General features: G+C 41.0%; 1 protein-coding gene across 3 annotated transcripts in view; it reads right to left on the bottom strand.

The window, feature by feature from the left end:
* Positions 1–21,818, bottom strand: part of PDK3 (pyruvate dehydrogenase kinase 3) — a 79,617-nt gene that overhangs the window by 21,258 nt on the left and 36,541 nt on the right. For all 3 annotated transcript variants that reach the window (XM_043458675.1, XM_043458676.1, XM_043458677.1), the window contains 3 exons: positions 20,634–20,818; positions 18,035–18,124; positions 4,003–4,080 (listed from right to left, as the gene is read on the bottom strand). In XM_043458675.1, coding sequence (XP_043314610.1) covers positions 4,003–4,080; positions 18,035–18,124; positions 20,634–20,818 — 353 coding nt within the window. The remainder of the gene's footprint in view (positions 1–4,002; positions 4,081–18,034; positions 18,125–20,633; positions 20,819–21,818) is intronic.

Raw genomic sequence — 21,818 nt, 5'->3', positions numbered from 1 at the left:
AATTTTTACTTTTCCAACAAAACCTAAAGCTATGAATCAACCTCTTGACAAGACAGACTAACCTAGAAAACGTGAAAAAAATGCCAGTGTGGTAATCAGAAGTCTTATCTTTCCCAAGTCAACCTTGACTTCCAGTAGCCAGCCTTTATGACATTTCTAGCACATGCTTATGCTCTATTTGAGGACTTAGAAAATTTATCCTTCCATCACCTCACAAGGAGAGCTCACAGCTGAGTGTCAGAGGTGAAGTGACTTGTCTCCTAAGTGTCAGGATACAGATTTCCACCCCCCGGGCTGGCTACAAACTTCATGTCTTTCCTCTCAGCCATGCTGCTTTACCATATGAATGCAAAAAAGGTAAGTAAATTTACACGTATTCCCCATCCCGATCCCCCCTCTGATTCATGTCAATGTATGATAAAACCCACTGAAAAAATAAATAAATTAATTAATTAAAAAAAAAAGGTAAGTAAAAAGGTTTACTTACTTCATGTTTTGGCAGTTGCCAAAAGAGCAAGAGAACATGGAAACGAGAAAAAGCACAGTGGAATAGCCACCTGTCTTTGGAGCAACCACATGGGTTGCTGTGGGTAACTAACCAGTAACATTTGAAACCTGATGTAAGGTAAGTAAAAGTCTTATTTTTCATGTTTCTTGAAATGTGTTACTAAAAGGAAAAAAAAGGAAGATTACCACAGCTAGTCCCCCCATATATAAATTGCTAGTGATGACTGTAAATACTGATGGTGTTCACACACTATGTTCTGCATAAGCCTATTTACTCCTTTCTCAGGGGGCTACAATGGGCAAAGAAAAAAAACCAAATAGTCAGAAAATGAGATGAGGGGTCAAACTAACAGAACTTAACATTCTCAGGTAGCAACAAATTGTTCTTTGAGGGTTAATGGCAGCCTTACTCCTCTGAAGTGCAGAGCAGAGGGCAGTGAGTGCCATCACTGACGATTGTTCAAGGGACCCGGTGGACCCAGCGGGGTTGGGAAATGGGAGCGTCCTGAAGAAGGTGCTATGCTAGTTCACACGGGCTCTGAAAATGAATCCACAAACTCTGGATCCGATTCCTAGCTGGGAAAGAGTGCTACAAAGCCCCAGTGTCTGCTTAAGGTATTCATGACCGACCTCTGACCTGCTGTCTCTATGATGAAGCTTGTGAGAGCTCCAATGCAGTCCTGAACTGCACTCGTGAAGAGCTTTGGCACTCAAGAAATAACAGGTAGAAATCCTAACTACACCACCCAAAGCCACAGGCAACTAGAGGCTACCTGTAACCACCAGCATTCGTTTCTCTTAGTGATGGCAGAAGGGGCTTCAAAAATCACGCACAAGATGGTGCCAAAAACGCTTGGAAAGCTTCTCTTTTGGTGGGGTGGACTGCCCAGAGAGACAGAGAAGGAATGCGCTGACCTGGTTGGCACCAGGCATCAGCAAGACCAAGCGAGTGAGGCTGGCACTCATGCCAACGAGCAATTAATTACTACCGGTGAGTGCAAGTTCCACGTCTGACGAATAGAAATCTGGATGGTGAGGTCAGGTTCCACCTAGCCAGTAGGGAGAAATAAAGTTGCTTCTCAGAAATATTCAAGCAAAATCTACTTGGTCCTAGAGGTATATTTCGGTAAAATAGGGGCACAACTCTTTTCAGAGAACCCAACAGACTTTGCAAGCAGCTTTGATTCTCTATCTCCCAGTAGAATATTGGGGCAGGGGTCCTGTCATGCCAGCCTGAAGTCTTCACATTTTGAACTCATTATAAGAGAAATAGATTTTTGGAATATTTTTGAGAGGGAATATTTTTGGTTTATCTTTAATGCAGAGCCTAAGAACCCATACCCTAAGACTCAGTCTCTCTGCTTCTAAGAATGTAACCCACAGAAATACTTCCATACATTCATATGTTTTCTCACCCTCCAAATACACACCCACCCCCCCCACACACACACCCCTCTTCATGCCCCATCATATGGAGCATGGGAAAATTAGAAATCCTAGATGCCCATCCAACAGAAAAATGATTACATAAATTAACCCACTCCAGTATCCTTGCTCGGAAAATCTCAAGGACAGAAGAGCCTGGTGGGCTGCAGTCCATGGGGTCACAAAGAGTCGGGCACGACTGGACAGCTAACACTTACTTGACTAACACTTATACCATGGACAATCTCTAAAAGACAGAAATACATGCCAAGATCTTTAAGGTGAAGTGAAATACATAAGTTAAAGAACATGTATGGTTTTAGACTCATTCATGTAAAAAACAAAACTGTATTGGAGACAGAGTAGTGGGGACTTTTACTTCTTATTCTACATTTATGTTTGTATTTTTATGATAAGCATGTCTCTTTCATAACTTATAAATAAAAAAATTTACATGTAAATATAGTTTCATACAACTAATATAAAAACTAGCTAAAATGCCACTATCCAGGGAGCTGCTATTTGTATTATGGTGGTATAAATCCTTTGACATATTATCCAATGAACCTGCACAATAGCAAACTTTTTTTTTCAATTAGTTGGAGGCTAATTACTTCACAACATTTCAGTGGGTTTTGTCATACATTGATATGAATCAGCCATAGAGTTACACGTATTTCCCATCCCGATCCTCTCTCCCACCTCCCTCTCCACCCGACTTTTATAGCCTATGTTTACAACTTTTCTTAAACATTAAATATTCTATAAAGCATTATTCTGAATGGCTGCATAGTATTCTATCTTATGAGTATACCAGAATTAATTTAATAACCTTTACTGTGGAAACCACTCCAATACTCTTGCCTGGAAAATCCCATGGGCAGAGGAGCCTGGTAGGCTGCAGTCCATGGGGTCGCGAAGAGTCGGACACGACTGAGCGACTTCACTTTCACTTTTCACTTTTATGCATTGGAGAGGGAAATGGCAACCCACTCCAGTGTTCTTGCCTGGAGAATCCCAGGGACAGGGGAGCCTGGTGGGCTGCCATCTATGGGGTCGCACAGAGTCGGACACGACAGAGCGACTTAGCAGCAGCAGCAGCAACTGTGGAAAACTTGGGTTGTTTTCTAATTTTTCTCTAGAAGAAAATCACTGTGGGGTTTCCCTGGTGGTTCAGTGGTAAAGAATCCACCTGTCAATGAAGGAGACACAGGTTTGATCCCTGGTGCAGGAAGCTCCGACATGCCCCGGAGCAACTAAGCCCATGCACCACAACTTTTGAGCCTGCCCTCTAGAGTCCGAGAGCTGCAACTACCAAACCCCCGTGCCCTGGAGCCTGTGCTCCACAAGAGAAGCCACTGCAGTGAGAAGTCCACACATCACAACTAGAGACTAGCCTCCACTCACCACAACTAGAGAAACCTGGGCAGCAAAGATGACCCAGTGCAACCATAAATAAATAAATAAAATTACTTTTTAAAAAACCCACTGAGATCAGCATTCTTATACACAGATCTGTGCAATCTCTATGTTCTCATAATAAATTTTCTGAAGTTTATTTACTGGACCAAAGAATATAACCATTATTAATTTAATGTACTAGGCGAAGAGATAGAACACTGTTAACCTTTTGTTAAAGAAAGGCTATACCAACTTAAACTTACACCAGAAATATGTAAGTGTTGGGGAAAGGTAATTTTCTGGGCATCAACTCAAAGCATTAAAATGTTTTAATCACTGACAAAAATATCATTTCTGTTTTCCTTTGTACTTTTTTGATTATTAAACACCCTCCCATATGTTTAATGACTGTTGGCATCTGTTATTTTGAGAACTGTGTGTTTATATCTTTGTGCATCTTCTACCTTGATTACTTCTATTCCAAAACTTGGGGGTTTTCATAGATTACTGTATAAAATCTCATTGACCAAAGACACAGAAAGGGTTTTAAGAACACTTAAAAGATGAAAAAGCAACACAATTTGAGGATCTCAGTGAAATATAGCTCAGGTAGAGTCAGTGTTTTTGTCAGCTCATTTGTATTTAAGGTTAAAATTATTTTTCTTTTACCATTGAATTCTTCAACTTCCAGCTCTGGAGCTACCAGATAATACTGTTCACAAAGCATCTTGGCGGTTTCATACGCATCTGCAAAGAGAGAAAAAAAAAAGTCTAGCTGATGCACTAATACCATGGATTCAGACAGATAAACTTAATAAACAAGGACAATGTGTAATCTGACACATTTAGAATTAATCAATTACTGCCTTTTAAAAATAGCCTTTTTTGGCTACAGAAAAGGAATTACAGTAACTGAACCAAAATTCCTCTTTTAGTTTTAATGACCACAAGAATATCAAAATGCTATATTAATGACAACATGCTGCTATGCTGTGCTTAGCTGTGTCCAACTCTGTGCAACTCTATGGAATATAGTCCATCAGGCTTCTCTGTCCATGGGGATTCTCCAGGTAAGAATATTGGAGTGGATTGCCTTGCCCTCCTCCAGGGGAATCTTCCCAACCCAGGTATCGAACCCAGGTCTCCCAATGACAACATAAGTCAGCTCTATACAAAACAAACTTTTAAATATTCCTGCAAGGCATTTCTCATGATAATCTATAAATTCAAGACTGTATTTCTGACCAGTCTGCAACCTGACTAAACTGTACCAAAAAGATATTTGTTGCAAATTCAAAAATAGTAATGCCAATCCTCTTAAGATCTTCCAATTCTTTGTAAGTGAAACACCAATATGTGTTTTCTAAATGAATGGATTTCCATGCGCCACACAATTTAAGCTACTGGAGATACTACTCTCGCTTTAAAATGTCCTTTAAATCACCCACACTTCAATAAAGTATTTTTTAACATCCTTTAGGTAGTTAAAGGTAACAGGCTGTGCTATGCTTAGTCACTCAGTCGTGTCCAGCTGTTTGCGACCCCACGGTCTGTAGCCCTCCAGCCTAGAATCCATGGGGATTCTCCAGGCAAGAACACTGGAGTGGGTTGTCATGCCCTCCTCCAGGGATCTTCCCAACCCAGGGATCGAATCTAGGTCTCTCGCATTGCAAGTGGATTCTTTACCAGCTGAGCTACCAGGGAAGCCCAGTAACAGGTTGGGGCTGTTATTTTATCAAAATCTGAGGAGCAACAGTTTGCTTTTGAAAAAAAAAAACAAAGGGTTAGAAGATCAGAGCCATGAAGGTCAAATGGAAGAGAGAAATCAGGAAGTTACAACCCGAAGTTGGGAACACATTCAGAAAGCTACAGTGAATTGTTTTATACTGCATGTGTGCCTTTTCTCTTCAGCTGTAAGCAATCTGAAGTCAGGGTTTGTGCCTTACACTGGTTTTGTAACACACAAAACTCATTCCATGACTGTTAGATAGTCAACAAATATTCCTTGGCTTGATCAATTGTGGGCTTCCCTGACAGCTCAGTTGGTAAAGAATCCGCCTGCAATGCAGACCTCGGTTTGATTCCTGGGTTGGGAAGATCCCCTGGAGAAGGGAAAGACTACCCACTCCAGTATTCTGGCCTAGAGAATTCCATGGACTGTGTAGTCCACGGGGTCGTAAAGTGTTGGACATGACTGAGTGACTTTCACTTGATCAACTGTAAGCCTTTTGATACTTTTTTTAAAAAACAGGTTTATTGAGATATAATTCTCATACAAGTTACCCACTGAAAGTGCACACACAATTTAATGATTTTCAGTTTACTTGCAAAGTTGTGCATCCATGACCACAATTAATTTTACACTTCCAATTCCCCCAAAGCAAACTCCATAACCATGAAGAGTCATTACCCCACTCCCATCCAGCCGTAGGTAATCAGTAATCTACTTTTTGTCTCTACAGATTTTCCTATTCTGGACATTTCATATAAATGAAATCATAGAATACATGGTCTTTTGTGACTGGTTTCTTTCACTTAGCATAAAGTTCTCAAGAGTCACCCATGTTGGAGCATGCACTGGTAGTTAATTTCTTTTTATCACTGAATTAATATTGCATTGTGCAGATATATCACATTATGTCTATTTATTTATTCATTGACAAGACATTTGGATTGTTTCCACTGTTGGGGTATTACATGTAAACATTCACACGTTCATTCACACTGCTATGAACATTCATGTGCAAGTTATTTTGGTGAAGATTTATTTTCATTTCCCTTGGGTATATACCTAGGGGAGAAAAACTGCTTGATCATCTAGCAGCTTTATGTTTAAATGTCTGAAGAACAGTCAGAGTGTCTTCCAAAGTAAGGAGATTTTTTTAAAGTTCCATCTTTACCATTTCTAAAGATCAGATATTTAAATTGCTTTAAAATGCTTCATGGTCACATTTGCAACGTCCTCCACTGGCTATCAGCTCTTTGGAGACAGGCTCATACTTCTTTTCAACTCTTCACATCAGTACTGTGCATACAGGAGCCACATTCAAGATTCAAGAAGGAAGAGGAAAAGATGGAAGGAAGGAAGCGGGGGGGATAAGCCTCACAAATTAAGTATATTAAAAATTGACAATGTCAACCTAAAATAATACAAAAGTTAAAATTAGGGTATGTTCAGACTGTAAGTTTTGGTTCATTTACTTCCTATTGCTACTAAATTTCAATTTTACCTAATATTTGACTTTAGAGTAAAAATTCTTACTTTATTAAACTTTTAGAATTAAACTACTATAAAGAACCACAGAAACAGACATCAGAATCTCTTTGACAAGATGAAATAATGAGGGCTGGCCAAAAGAAACATTAGCCAGAGGAGAAAGAAATTTTAAAAGAGATCATCAGTGTAAAAACAGACATTAAAGTAGGACTAGATTTAAACCTTAATGAAGAAGATGATAATTTAGAATTCTATTAATTAAGTTCACAAGTTTTTTTTGTAGGGTATAATAAAAACTCATCATATCTCTCTAAAGTTCTTTTGAAATAAGAAAAGAAATCCAGACATACTCTTTGGGCTGTGGCTACACCACCAAACAATGCTACATCTCCACCTAGTGACACAGCAGCACAGAGCTGACCAAGAACTCCCAGCACCTAAACCGGTGAGAACTAAAATCATAATGTGGGGCTTCACTATCCACACAACGCCAGTACATCTCCACCAAACCACTCCTCCAAGTGTGTAACACCGGAACTGCTCTTCCATTCACTATAATACAGGAAATGAGTCCAACTCCGCTAAAATGTGCTAGTTCCTCATGACATTAGCTTGCCCAGTAGCATGAGATTATAACAGCATTTTTTTTTTAAAAAAGCTTCTTGGGAATGTACTGATGAAGTGGAAACAGATTTATTCAAAATAAAAGAATAAATTAAATATATTGTCAGAAAAAATAGAAAAAAAAAAAGTTTGACACAAATGTAACATGTGGAAGATGGTACAGTCCAGATAGACGCAGCCAACTTCTGAAACTCAAAGACCCACCATGATTCCTAAAACCACATGTGAACAAGGATTTTTCAAGCATCTCCACAAATCACAGTGTGAAAGTGAGTGAAGTCGCTCAGTCGTGTCTGACTCTTTGCGACCTCGTGGGCTGTATAGCCTACCAGGCTCCTCCAACCATGGGATTCTCCAGGCAAGAATACTGGAGTGGGTTGCCATTTCCTAATTAAGAATTGCATCATGATCCTTGAGAAACCCAAGACAACACAAGGAGACTCACATGTATCTGCCAGCCAGAAGTATTTTGGGGGCAGTAATGGCAAAATCTGTATTTGCATGCATCCTTACAAATTCCCATGGCACATCATAATTCACACCTAGTAAAACAAGCATCTGTTAAACAGAACAACCCTGCCCATACGAAAATTCTCCAGGTACAATCAATTATGATGATGAGAGACGTTCTTTCTGGTCAGATGGGGAACTAGTGCCTTAGAGGGGTCCCCAAAACTGCATGTGCAGAATTCATTAGCAAGTTCACAGGTAAAATGAACCCCTGGGGATTCTGATGCAGTAGCTCTGTGTACCCTAGGAATCTCTGGTTTAAAAAAATAAAAAACTTATTTAGCAAGTAATTCTGAAGAGAGAAGCTAGATTTGGGGACTACTGGCCGAGAAAGTCAATGCTGGGTCATGCTAATTCTGTCACTGTCACTCGTAGGATATGAGTGATCATGGGACCTGGCAAGTACGACAGCACATATATACTCAAATAGGACACTTCTGTTCAGGTGAAATAGCATAAAAATGAAAAAGTTTTTAAAAATCACCAACATTACAACCAAACTTTGAACTACTGGCTTAAAAATTCACTTCCTTTAAATCTAGAGTAAAATGCAAGTTCTACTAATAAGCTTTCTAATAAAACTTTCATATTTCTTAAATAGAAACCAAAACCCTAAAATACAATAATTTATCAAATTATTTTTATCTGTGATATATTGAGTTGGCTAAAAAGTTCTTTTGCGCTTTTCGTACCATCTTGCAATAAAACCCAAATGAACATTTTGGTCAACCCAATATTTGAGCCACCAATCTTTTTTTTCTTTACTTTTTATTATTTAAAAAAATTTCAATCTTTTAAAGAATTTTTTTCCTTACCATCAATCTTTAAAAGGAAACATTAGGAAATGATTATTACTGCCACTGAATATGTCATTTTCATTGTATTAAGAACCTGTTTTCAAGACAAATAGAGTATTGATGATAAAGTAACTAACAAAATTGTAGGTGTAGCACATTTCTACTTCCCCAAGGAAGAGTACCCTAAATGTAAACACACAGATTAAAATAAAAAAAGACTGAGTCATTAAGAGTAGAGGGAAGGTTCACATAGCAACAAGCCCAACAAATTTACTGCAGCCAGGAATACTGCATTAGCTGTTAAGAAAAGCACACAGGAATATTCAATAGTGTATGGATGTTGTGTTACTCAGTTCAGTCACTCAGTCGTGTCCGACTCTTTGCGACCCCGTGAACTACAGTACGCCAGGCCTCCCTGTCCATCACCAACTGCCGGAATCTACCCAAACCCATGTCCATTGAGTCGGTGATGCCATCCAACCATATCATCCTCTGTCAGCCCCTTGTCCTCCTGCCCTCAATCTTTCCCAGCATCAGGGTCTTTTCAAATGGGTCAGTTCTTCGCATCAGGTGGCCAAAGTGTCGGAGTTTCAGCTTCAGCATCAGTCCTTCCAATGAACACCCAGGACTGATCTCCTTTAGGATGGACTGGTTGGATCTCCTTGCAGTCCAAGGGACTCTCAAGAGTCTTCTCCAACACCACAGTTCAAAAGCATCAATTCTTCTGCGCTCAGCTTTCTTTATAGTCCAACTCTCACATCCATACATGACCACTGGAAAAACCATAGCCTTGACTAGATGGACCTTTGTTGGCAAAGTAATGTCTCTGCTTTTTAATATGCTGTCTAGGTTGGTCATAACTTTCCTTCCAAGGAGTCGTGTCTTTTAATTTCATGGCTGCAGTCACCATGTGCAGTGATTTTGGAGCCCAAAAAAATAAAGTCTGACACTGTTTCCACTGTTTCCCCATCAATTTACCATGAAGTGATGAGACCAGATGCCATGATCTTAGTTTTCTGAATGTTGAGCTTTAAGCCAACTTTTTCACTCTCCTCTTTCACTTTCAACAAGAGGCTCTTTAGTTCCTCTTCACTTTCTGCCATAAGGGTGGTGTCATCTGCATACCTGAGGTTATTGATATTTCTCCCAGCAATCTTGATTCCAGCTTGTGCTTCCTCCAGCCCAGCATTTCTCATGATGTACTCTGCAGAGAAGTTAAATAAGCAGGGTGACAATATACAGCCTTGACGTACTCATTTTCCTATTTGGAACCAGTCTGTTGATCCATGTCCAGTTCTAACTGTTGCTTCCTGACCTGCATACAGGTTTCTCAAGAGGCAGGTCAGGTGGTCTGGTATGCCCATCTCCTTCAGAACTTTCCAGTTTATTGTGATCCACACAGTCAAAGGCATTGGCATAGTCAATAAAGCAGAAATAGATGTTTTTCTGAAACTGTCTTGCATTTTTGACGATCCAGCGGATGTTGGCAATTTGATCTCTGGTTCCTCTGCCTTTTCTAACACCAGTTTGAACATCTGGAAGTTCACGGTTCACGTATTGCTGAAGCCTGGCTTGAAGAATTTTGAGCATTACTTTACCAGCGTGTGAGATCAGTGCAATTATGTGGTAGTTTGAGCATTCTTTGGGATTGGAATGAAAACTGACCTTTTCCAGTCCTGTGGCCAGTGTTGAGTTTTCCAAATTTGCTGACATATTGAGTGCAGCACTTTCCCAGCATCATCTTTTAGAATTTGAAATAGCTCAACTGGAATTCCATCACCTCCACTAGCTTTGTTCGTAGTGATGCTTCCTAAGGCCCACGTGAGTTCACCTTCCAGGATGGCTGGCTCTAGGAGAGTGTGAGTGATCACACCATCATGATTATCTGGGTTGTGAAGATCTTTTTTGTAATATTATGTTATTAGATGTTATCATTAGAAGACTTTCCTATTCAAAATTCACCAGAGAACCCTGCTATCCATATTAGCCTCTATCCCAAACACGTGCCATTGTCTGTTTACAAATATCAGAGGCTGGACAAGGATGAATCTGAGTGAACGCTGAAAAAACAAATGAAAAGGATACCAAAAATCATAAAGCTCATGCTTAAGAAGCACTACGCAAATAAGGTAAATTCATATGACCACAAAGCATTACGAAGTCACAGGTATGCTTCTTTTAAGACACGCTGAAGTCAATTCTCACAAGGTGTATCTATCGTCATCTACCAAAAACCCATCCTGAGAGGAGAGCATCAGGGTTTTGTTTTTTTTTTAAGTGCCAGAATCTCTGCCATTGCCCAAAGCACAGCCAACTGGAGAAGTGAGGAAAGAACATCTAACACAAGAGCAACCAATCCACAGGCTGATCAGAAGCGTAAGCGTCCTGGGCAAAGAGATGGGCTGAGTCGATGAAATTCATCTTCTGCGCATTCAGGATGGAGACAGGCAGGCAGGGCAGAAGACAAAAGGATACATGGAGAGTTACGATGAGTAGAAAGAAGGCCTGGAGTGCCTGTCCTCATCCTCAACAAGCTGCCCTAAAAGGTCTGCCTATCTACAGACAAGACAGTGGGGCAGGCAGCTGTGACTTGACCAGTTCAGTTCAGTCACTCAGTTGTGTCTGACTCTGTGACTCCATGGACTGCAGCACGCCAGGCTTCCCAGTCCATCACCAACTCATGAAGCCTGCTCAAACTCAAGTCCATTGAGTTGGTGATGCCATCCAACCATCTCATCTTCTGTCATCCCCTTCTCCTCCTGCCTTCAATCTTTCCCAGCATCAGGATCTTTTCCAATGAGTCAGTTCTTCGCATCAGGTGGCCAAAGTAGTGGAGTTTCAGCTTCAGCATCAGTCCTTCCGATGAACACTCAGGACTGATCTCCTTTAGGACTGACCGGTTTGATCTCCCAATCCAAGAGTCTTGAGAGTGACCTGACCAACCCACTTACTAAGATACATAGAAAAAACCCCTGCTTTCTGTTGCCCAATTCCAATCTCTATAGCTCTGACTGGAAAGTGTTTCTTGCCCTAGGATTACCATGGGACATACTAGGTTCTCTAAATACATCTGTCTCCTGAATTAGCAGGAGTGAGTCTCTCTTACTCATCACCTGAAGAGCCCAAAGTGAGAGCACGAGACATTATTTCTGACCAGAATAATGACATGCTCTTCAGATTCCATTTGTGTGCTATTAGGCTAAGCTGAGCAATAATAGCATTTAGGAACAACACAGGTGAGCTAACGTCACTGTGAGAGCTGACTTTTGTACCAAGTACTTCAGTCTGTACCTTTAAAACGACCTTACCGTAGGATTCTCCATTTTGTTTCACAGTTTCTTACAAAGAAAGGAGGGGAAACAGTCACAATGGAAGGCACCTCCCAGAGGATAATGGGAACTGCTCAACAACACTAATTCTAGCATTCACTGCCAGGAGGCTGTAATTTGCAGATGTGTAAAGGTAGATATTCATGTGCTAAATAAGCAGCAAGGAGGTATGCTTCAGTGTGCTGCACATTCAATTACTGTGATGCAGGATGCACCCCACTCTAACACATTTATACAACTGTCTAGTCAAAAATAAAAATATTGTCCCTACCTTTCTACATAAAAGTTTCCTAGAGTCTGTCTCAAGAGATCTAAGTATGGGATCACTGTTAGTTCCTTAAGGCTTCCTAAGGCTATAAAACACACATGCGCATGTGCATACCCATGTACAGGCACATGTGTGTACATGTGCACGTGCGTGCGTGCGCACACACACACACACAGGTCATTTGGTGCTGACATCTGACTATGCTTACACCATGCAGGACCTTCACAGCTGAGAAAATCAACAGCAGAGCTGTCATTAGAACTTAGAACCCCGATATTCTCTACATCAAGCTTCCTAAAACAAAAGGAAAGGAAAAAAATATGAGAGACAGAGATGCTGAGTTAGAAGATTAACTGAGAAATCTCAGAAGCAAAGAGGAGAAGGCGAAAAACCAGTGAAAAAAATACCAACTGTCTTCAAAAAAGGAAGGCAGCGGGAAGAGTTGCAGATCCTGACATGCATCTCTTCCTCTTCTGACGGTACTGGCAGGGCGGGCGGATTGGGAAGAAGAGCTGGAGAGGCCTGGAGCCTTGAGGACTCTGACGGCTGCCCCGGGGCACCCAGCAGTGGAGGCTCCAGTGTCTTTTTGCTAGAAGACATGAAGAACTTCCAGGCCTTCTGAGAGCTGGTGTTCTCTGCCTTGTTGATTCTTTCTCAGACTTATTTTGAACCAGAAAGAGCTTCTGCTTGGGTATCCAGACACTCAGAGAATTAAGAATGGGGTCCACAGGGCACAAAATAGAAAGCTGACTATTAAAATGTGCTTTGTCCACAAGAGGGAAAGAGACTTTCATGTTTCCTGCTAGGCTGTCAAGCCAATTCTGCCATGGCAGGAAAGGTAACTGATTTAAGACTAGTGCCTCACTGAGGAATAAGGATTATATGTACCTGGCTGGGAAAACCAACTGAATGTAGAAGTTATGAGTATAGCAATTCAGATACTGAATTCATCCAGGATGGTGGTGTGTGGCGGGCACTAGCACTGGAGATGGGGAAATACACATGTACTACAGGTTTCATAGAGAGATGCACGCTACTCACAGCTGCATACCAGTCTGTACAGTGGGTATGAATTCAAATGTAGAAAACAATGCTCTCACTGGGTTACGAAGACAGGTGATTTTTACTCTCTTCCATCTTTTCCCACATTTTCTCAGTTTTCTTCAGTGAGCACTTGTTATGGTTAGATAGCATCACCAACTTAATGGACATGAACCTGAGCAAACTCCAGGAGATAATAAAGGACAGAGGAGCCTGGTGTGCTGCAGTCCACAGGGCTGCAAAGAGTCAGACACGACTTAGTGACTCAACAACAACAATATGGTATTAGTCCTCTTAACTGACCAAACTGGGAACAGCAGTTGGATGATTGACAAAAAAGTTGGATAGTAGGAAACCATAAAATATGACTATAACTGTAATTATTAACCTAAAATACACGTATGAATACACAGTTTATTCCTCTACTAATCTTTTCACATAAGGCCGAAGCCCCTCCTTTGAATAGGGGTTCCAGGTCATATTTCGTAGATAAACAATACCACATACAGCTATGAATTCCAATTTCTATTTCTTTATGAATTCCAATTTCTATTTCTTTAAAGTGCACTAAAGATACTTGTCAAGCAATCTGAGTGCAGATTCTTTCTCAGATTTTTACTCACCGCTGCCCTGTCAAGGTCAAGGTAACAAGTTACCTTGTTCACAGTTATGTCATTATATTTTTAAGAAACTCTTTTTATCAAGCCTTTCCAAAGCATTCAACCTGATTTTTATGGACATCAGTTTCTTTTCTGTACTCACATTTCTTCAGTTTACATAACGTATAAATAAATTATGTGTGTTCATACATATTCACGTGGTATAACTTACACCGACAGTTTGAAGACAAGTGACCCTTAGTTAACACAGGCCTCACCAAGCGGAATAAGCACCACTGCGTTCTAGAAAGTATGTCCAAGCCAAGCGTCCTCAGTGTGCTGTGGTGTGATCTATGATTTATGAAGGTGGCAGAAGAGCTGATGGTGTGAAGTTGCTTCAAAGGTTCATGCACTTTCAGAATCTGAAACCAGCCCCCACTGTCGTCTTCCTTAAGGAAAGAGGTTATTAAGAAATGAAAACCGGTTTGAAAGAAGTGGTGGGGAGTGGGAGCAGGGCAGTCTGCCCCACCCCTCATGAGTGTGAGGGGTAGCGGTGCATTGGGGGAGGTGGCAGAGGGGCATGGGGGTGAGCTTTGCCTTTCAGTTGTTTCAGACAAGCAGTAGGAATGATTCCATGAGAGGATGGATGGAATAAACTGTGTTCACCCTAACAGGCGGGTTTGCTGCGTACAGAGTCGAAAAGGGCAGGAGAAGGAGTGAAGATAAAGCTGTGAGTGAGCCCAGAGCGAGGGAGGGGGCCAAGTGGCCCAGGGTCAAAGCCTCGACTGAAAAGGCCCAAGAAAGCAGGACACACAAAAACTTCTAGGTTTTTTCTTTCAAATATTGATCCAACTGTGTTGCACATAATCCTCGGCTAGTGTTTGGTACAAAACTTCTGTCCCTGAGAAAAGCGATGCAAGCATGGATAAGAGTAATTCCAGCCTTTTAGGAATGTACACCCCCGTTAGAGCTTCCCTGGTGGCTCAGCTGGTAAAACAGCCACCTGCAATGCAGGAGACCTGGGTTTGGGAAGATCCCCTGGAGAAGGGAAAGGCTACCCATTCCAGTATTCTGACCTGGAGAATTCCATGGACCGTATAGGCCATGGGGTCGCAGAGGGTCGGACACAACTGAGCAACTTTCACTTTCGAGAGACCAACAGGAGCATTGATACAAATGATGCCAAGCCCAGGCAGGATACAGTAAGTACAGTAAGAGCCACACAGACAATAAGGGCTGCAAACACCAGCTCTTGCTCTCTGCCAGTGTCCAGCCTCCTCCTCTGACTCACCAGAAAGCAGCGCTAACGACTGCCGAGAATGCCCATTAGTTCTCTACTTACACTGACTCATGGCTACGACCTCTCTAAAAATGAGTGAGAGACTTTTTGGGGAGAAACACTGAGATGATAAAAAAGGAGTATATTTTTACAGCTTTATCGTGAAGAACTGCAACCGGAGACCTAAGCACAGAGAGCAGTGTCAAGAATCCCTGTGTGCTCATCACAAGACTCGATGCTTCCCAATACAGCCCAGTCTTTTTCACTGCCCGCTCTCTGGAGTCAATCCCACATGGCATTTTGTATCAAGTCTGATATTTCAAAGAACCTCTCTTGAAGCTAAGGATGCCTTTAAAACGAACATAACTACAATGCCAATATCACACCTAAAAAATTAACAATTTTTCTTGAACATCTGGGCTTCCCTAATGGCTCAGCTGGTAAAGAATCTGCCTGCAATGTGGGAGGCCTGGGTTCAATCCCTGGATTGGGAAGACACCCTGGATAAGGGAATCGCTACCCACTCCAGTGGGTGTCACCAAATATTCAATTGTTTTATCAATGTCCTAAATGATTTTAAATATTTTATAATTTACGCCTGAATATTCATTGGAAGGACTGATGCTGAAGCTCCAATAATTTTGGCCACCTGATGTGAAGAGCTGACTTGCTGGGAAAGATTGAAGGCAGGAGGAGAAGGGGACAACAGGATGAGATGGTCGGATGGCATCACTGACTCAATGGACATGAGTGTGAGCAAACTCCGGGAGATGGTGAAGGACAGGGAAGCCTGGCGTGCTGCAGCCCATGGGGTCGCAAAGAGTCAGACAAGACTTAGTGACTGAACAACAACAATTTATGCCAGAAACAAATGCGAAGGCACCAACTTATTACGCAGTCAATGGTGTAAGTGAGAAGGCGCATGACTCACGGGATTGCCCCAGGACGCTCACGAACTTGTCTACCTCCAGCCCTTGTTGGGTGCTTGCCCCACTTCAGGAGCTCTACTTATGTTAGCTCATTTAACCCTAGGATACAGGGTGAACTGCCAAGAGCACCATTTTATTGATGAAGAAACTGAGGCCCAAAGACGTTATATAACATATCCAAGGTCACCTAGCTCATCTAAATGTCTATCAGCTGATGAACAGATAAAACAAAATGCAGTCTATTCACACAATAGAATAGTATTCGACCATAAAAAGAAATGAAGTACCAATTTATGTTATAACACGGATGACACTTGAAAACATTATGCTAAGTGAAAGAAACCAATCACAAAAGACCACACGCTGTATCACTTCATTTATATGACATGTCCAGAACAGGAATATCTATAGAGACAGAAAGTAAACTAATGGTTGCCTAGGGCTGGGGAGAGGGGTAGTGGGGAGTGACTTCAAATGGGCATGGGGTTTTCTTTGTGGGGTGATGTAACACTTCTAAAATTGGATTATGGTGTCAGCTGCACAACTGTGAACATACTAGAAATCCCTGAATTGTACACTTTAAATGAGTGAATTGGATGGTATGTGAATTGTACTGCAATAAAGTGTTTTTTTTTTTTAAAGTAAATTACCAGAGGTTGGACATCTCTGAAGCCAAGGAGTATTTACTGACCATGTATACAGGCATATACTAAGTTCTAGGTGAGTTGCAACGTAAGTATAAGACAAAAACCCTGACTTCAAACTGCTGGCAGTTCAAGAGAAAATGCATCTATGCAATGTATCAATATTATAATGCCCTTTTGCTTTATGGAGATGTGTCTTATCCATAAGACACATATGGCAGTTGACTATGTGAACCAGGTTTTCTGGATCATAAAAGCTACTGGGCCAGGGCCAGGTGAACATACAAGCCCTGGTCAGATGGATCCTGCTTCCCTCCACTGCCAGGGGCCTGCAGAGGGTTATCTTGTGAGAGAGAAACCTACAGGTATCTTTGGGAGCTGAAGCCGAGCCTATTCACTTATAACTGGAGTAATGTGAGTACATGTTTTCTAACTAAACAGAGGCCAAGGCAGCCTGACAAGCCTTGGCTGAGCTAAGACCACCGGGGGGATACCCAGGGTAACCAAATATTAGTAAGACAGGTTTTCCTTAGCTTCAGCAGCTGAAGATCTGGTCTGTTCCCCCACCAGGGAGGCTGCCCACACTGGGTCCCCTCCCTTGGCCCTCTAAGCTTTGTTGGCAAAGGTCACTCCACTTGAGGCGGGCTTGAGAGCTTTGCCAAAGAGACCAAGCCCTCTTCTACCTATTCTCACCTAGCTACACAATCCAGACAAAAGAAGAGCAACAGAGATCCTGATGATGATCTGGGAGACCGATGGTCATGACAGGGTAAGATGTGGGTTTAGAGGAAGGCCGCAGGAGACACGATCCAGTAAAGGGGACAGTCTCAGAATGTGAGGCTGCATAGGGTAACCCTAACACCGAAAAAAACTGGAGAGGGCCAGGAACCCGTTCAATCATTTACAACCAGGAAGGCTTTCTGGAGCTAGCATTTACCTTAAGTGAAAATTGAGGAAAATGCTGTTCTAATGGGCTCTGTTATACCCTGAGGCTAATGGAACAGAGCCCAGCTCAATGTCCAGTGAACCCATGAGCGCAAATGCCTCATAGAACCTACAACCTGGAGGGCATGTCAGTAAGATGTCCACTTTTTAACCAATGCGTGAGTTCAGCTGAATTTTATAACAAGGGTTTATATTCTCAAATTTTCAGACAGTGGTGGCAATCAAAACTTAGACTCTTACTTAAACTCATAAATATTTACCATTTAGCTAGAACTACAAGAAAAACCCTGGTCCGTGAAGTAGAAACTCCCATTTTGAGCATTACAAACTATGCATCATTGCCTGAGCTGCCAAGAAAGAACAGATCATATTTGGATCATGTGGCTTGGGCCCACAGTGGTCTGATGAACCAGCAAACAGTTCAATGCCATAACCCTACAGCTAAGCTGCCTCAACGAAACCGCATCCCTAACGCATCCCAATGAAACGAAACCCCTAACATGACACTGGCCTCCTTACCTTTCACAACATCAGCAACGTTGCAGGTGGGATCAATACTTCCGATGTGTTTCGGATGCGCAGGATTGGTGTCACCGCCAAACAGAAGTGCTAAACACACCCAAGAGAAAAGGGAGAGGATTAAAAACAGACCCAGCTAGGATGGTCAGGCAGAGGAATTCGGGGCTTTTAAGTTTTGAAAAGATCCTCTCATTGTGAAAGCTGTTTTAGCATCCACAGTGACTTAGAGTAACAGAATCCATTCAACTGGTCGGTGATCAGTTATCGTACAATGGAGGACCTGCCATGCCGTGAGACTGTCACGTGCAGTTAGCAGGTCCTAAAGCAGCAACATGAAGCATCTATCCAACCTGCTCTCCCCGATCCAATGTGATCTGGTTGAAAAACAGCTTCCTTCCATCCTGAGTCAAGTTAACCCACCTTCTCAGCACTATCCTAGACAGTTATTCCAACATTCACTAAATATTTACAAAATAGTCTGCAGCATTAGGCTAGGCTTACAAAGGGTCTTCTACCATGAACACTCAAATGCCTCAATTGTAGATTACTCTCACCGTACTACACTATTTGTGCAAGCATTTTTAAGAGACCACTCAACTACTTTCATAATATACAAGGTTTGCAAAATTTTATTTCTAAAAAAAAAGCCCAAGTTGTGGTACATATATACAATGGAATATTACTCAGTCATAACAAGGAATGAATTTGAGTCAGTTCTAGTAAGGTAGATGAGCCTAGAGTCTCTTATACACAGTGAAATAAGTCAGAAGGAGAAAAAAAAGTATCTGATATTAATGCATATATATGGATTCTAGAAAAATGGTACTGATGAACCTATTTGAAGGTCAGGAATAGAGATGGAGATGCGAGAACAGACTTATGAACACAGCACTGGAAGGAGAGGGTGAGACAATTAAAGACAGTAGCACTGACACATACACACAGTGAAGTCACTCAGTCGTGTCGGACTCTTTGTGACCCCATGGACCGCAGCCTACCAGGCTTCTCCGTCCATGGCATTTTCCAGGCAAGAATACTGGAGTGGGTTTCCATTTCCTTTTCCAGGAGATCTTCCCGACCCAGGGATTGAACCCAGGTCTCCTGCATTGTAAGCAGATGCTTTACCGTTTGAGCCACCAGGGAAGTCCATTACATACAACCACGTGTAAAACAGACAGCTAGTGGGAAGTTACTATATAACACAGGGAGCTCAATCTGGTGCTCTCTGACAACCTAGAAGGGTGGGATGGGGTAGGAGGGAGGTTCAAGAGGGAGGACAATTTTACAATAAATTTACAGTTTATACAACTGTATAAATTGTGTACTTTATAATTATAAAATACGTGTAATTTTGGCTGATTCATGTTGTGGTATGGCAGAAACCAACACAACATTGTAAACCAATTATCCTCCAATTAAATTTTTCTAAGAAGCCAAAAGGAGACCCCTCCAAAGAAAAAAGCAATCTGAATGCAAATGTTTATATGTGTGCCTATTTTTAAGTCAAACAAGAAATGGGAAATAACTTAGACTCCACGAAAGGAAAATGCTTAAATAAAGTAGGTGAAGGTTTTAATTATGAAAGAGGACAAACATGGACATTAGGCCCATATGTAAAGTGCCAACTGATTAAGTGGAAGAAAAACAAGAGATGCACAAGCTTAATGATCAAAAACCATGTACATATATATTTGGACACACATATTCAGGTCAGAAAGAAATTGTAATTATCTAAGTAGTTTAATTCAATAGTACTGGGGTTCTTTTTTCTTTTAAATTTCCGGTAAATTGCCAAACATTTACATTTTCAACAGACACACATTTAGAACAAACCCACATTTAACAGCTGCGTAACATTTGCTATCCAAATAAAGTAATATTACTAAAATAAAGATGCTGTCCATTTTCTGACTCAACAAAGAGGATGAATTAGACTCTAGACACCTGGATGCTTTTTCATAAAAGTTACGAAATTGGACGCAGAGACACACTGAAAATGAGTTTAAAAGTTTTGTGGAGAGAATTTTAGTTATTCTTTTCTTATCTGCTTATCAGCCTAGAGAGGAGATGAAAACTCTCAATATAAGATTAGGGTTTGACAATTCCACATAATCTGATTTCACTGATCACTGTGAAAGTAAGATCAATCGCTCATATTGCCAACATGCCAATTCAATATTCCCAGTATATTCTCAGTATCATTGTTTTTAAAACCAAAAAAGGAAACCACGTGCCATCCAGGATAAAGATTAAAACCGACTCTAGAGACATTGGAAGTATTCAGAGATGAACACCAGGCTGCCAGGTGCCTGCCAGATACTATGTCCCACCAGCAACATAACAGCAGAGGCTTAAAAGGCAGGCAGTGGTCCTGTCTCTAATATGAGTATCCAAAAAGCCTTTCAAGGATTTCCTTTAACTGAGAGTTCTAAAGATTAGCTTTTTCATAGACAGGACTCACTTAGGAAAAACTGACCTAGAAGTAAAATTTCTAGACAAAAATGCAGATCAGTAAATTGAAAGTGAAGCAGTAGGAAAACATCTGGGTGAAATCATTCTGGTTATCTTTTCAAAACTGGACCAAGAAAACCCAACTTACTGTGCTGGTTAATAAGCATGCGGAAAGAGATGCGGTTGGTATAAAATCGGTCCAGAAAATACTGGATGTTACTGCTAATGAATGGATCAAACCCAAACTTCTCCTTGTACTCGATCACTCCTTGGGCCATTGTAGGAACCACATCATTGTGTCTATTTCTGACTTTAATTAGGACTTGTAGAAAGCTGCATGGGAAGGAAACAAAAAAGTAGTCAGTCTTTATGTTTCATGGACTAATGCACAAATTTCCCAGCTTTATTTTGGAACTATTTACCTGCTGGTATTTTTATAGGCAGAGCCATCATTATCATCATAGGCTACAAAGAATTACTCACAAGAAACTAGATTACCCAGTTTTTGCTTGAAACTTTCTACAGAAAGTCTTCCTTCGGAAATACTTAACTTTTTAAATGGAGAAACAGAATGCTCAAATACCTTTTTAGGAATCCACTGACTTTCTAGATAAATGATAACATATGAAACAGACTCTATAAATGTTTGCTGAATACATAACTGCAGAATTTATTGATGTTTCTTCTGACAACATGAATACCAAAAATCTCCAAGGATTTATGATGGAGTCTTAAAAAGATAACTTCCATGAAGAAATAAATGATGTCAAACCATTTAAAAGCAAAATTTTGAAGCAAATTTCTCACAGCAGTAAAATAGTAATGGAACATAGATAGAACAAAGGTGATTAAGACAAACCTATTCAAATATTTGGATACATTATTGTAAAGGTGTAGAGGGAAAACTATATTGAGAATGGTAACTAAGAACAGAAAGGCAAGTCAACGGAGCCAAATAAAAACCTTGGAACCAGGATCAAGGATGAATGAGAACATGTGTGTAAAAATTCAGCAATACTGATGATGAAGTGACAATGTAAGTCAGTAGGGAAACAAATTAGTTGGGATAGCTGACTAATAATGTAAGTCATGCCCCAATTTCAAACCTTACGCCCAAAAATGGGTTAAAAAACTTAAATGTAAAAGGGTGAAATGGTAGAAAAGAAAGAAGAAAATCAGGTAAGTATGTAACCTTGGGAAAAGGGTGAAATGGTAGAAAAGAAAGAAGAAAATCAGGTAAGTATGTAACCTTGGGAGTAAGGAAGACTGTTCTAAGCCTAATACCAAAGGCAGAAACCATGAAGAAACAAATCATGGGACTGTATAGGATCTC

Source organism: Cervus canadensis, chromosome X (genome assembly GCF_019320065.1).
Source record: "Cervus canadensis isolate Bull #8, Minnesota chromosome X, ASM1932006v1, whole genome shotgun sequence".
NCBI classification, from domain to species: Eukaryota; Metazoa; Chordata; class Mammalia; order Artiodactyla; family Cervidae; genus Cervus; species Cervus canadensis.
Note: the sequence above shows the minus strand (reverse complement) of the source record. Positions and strands in the feature narration are given on the sequence as shown.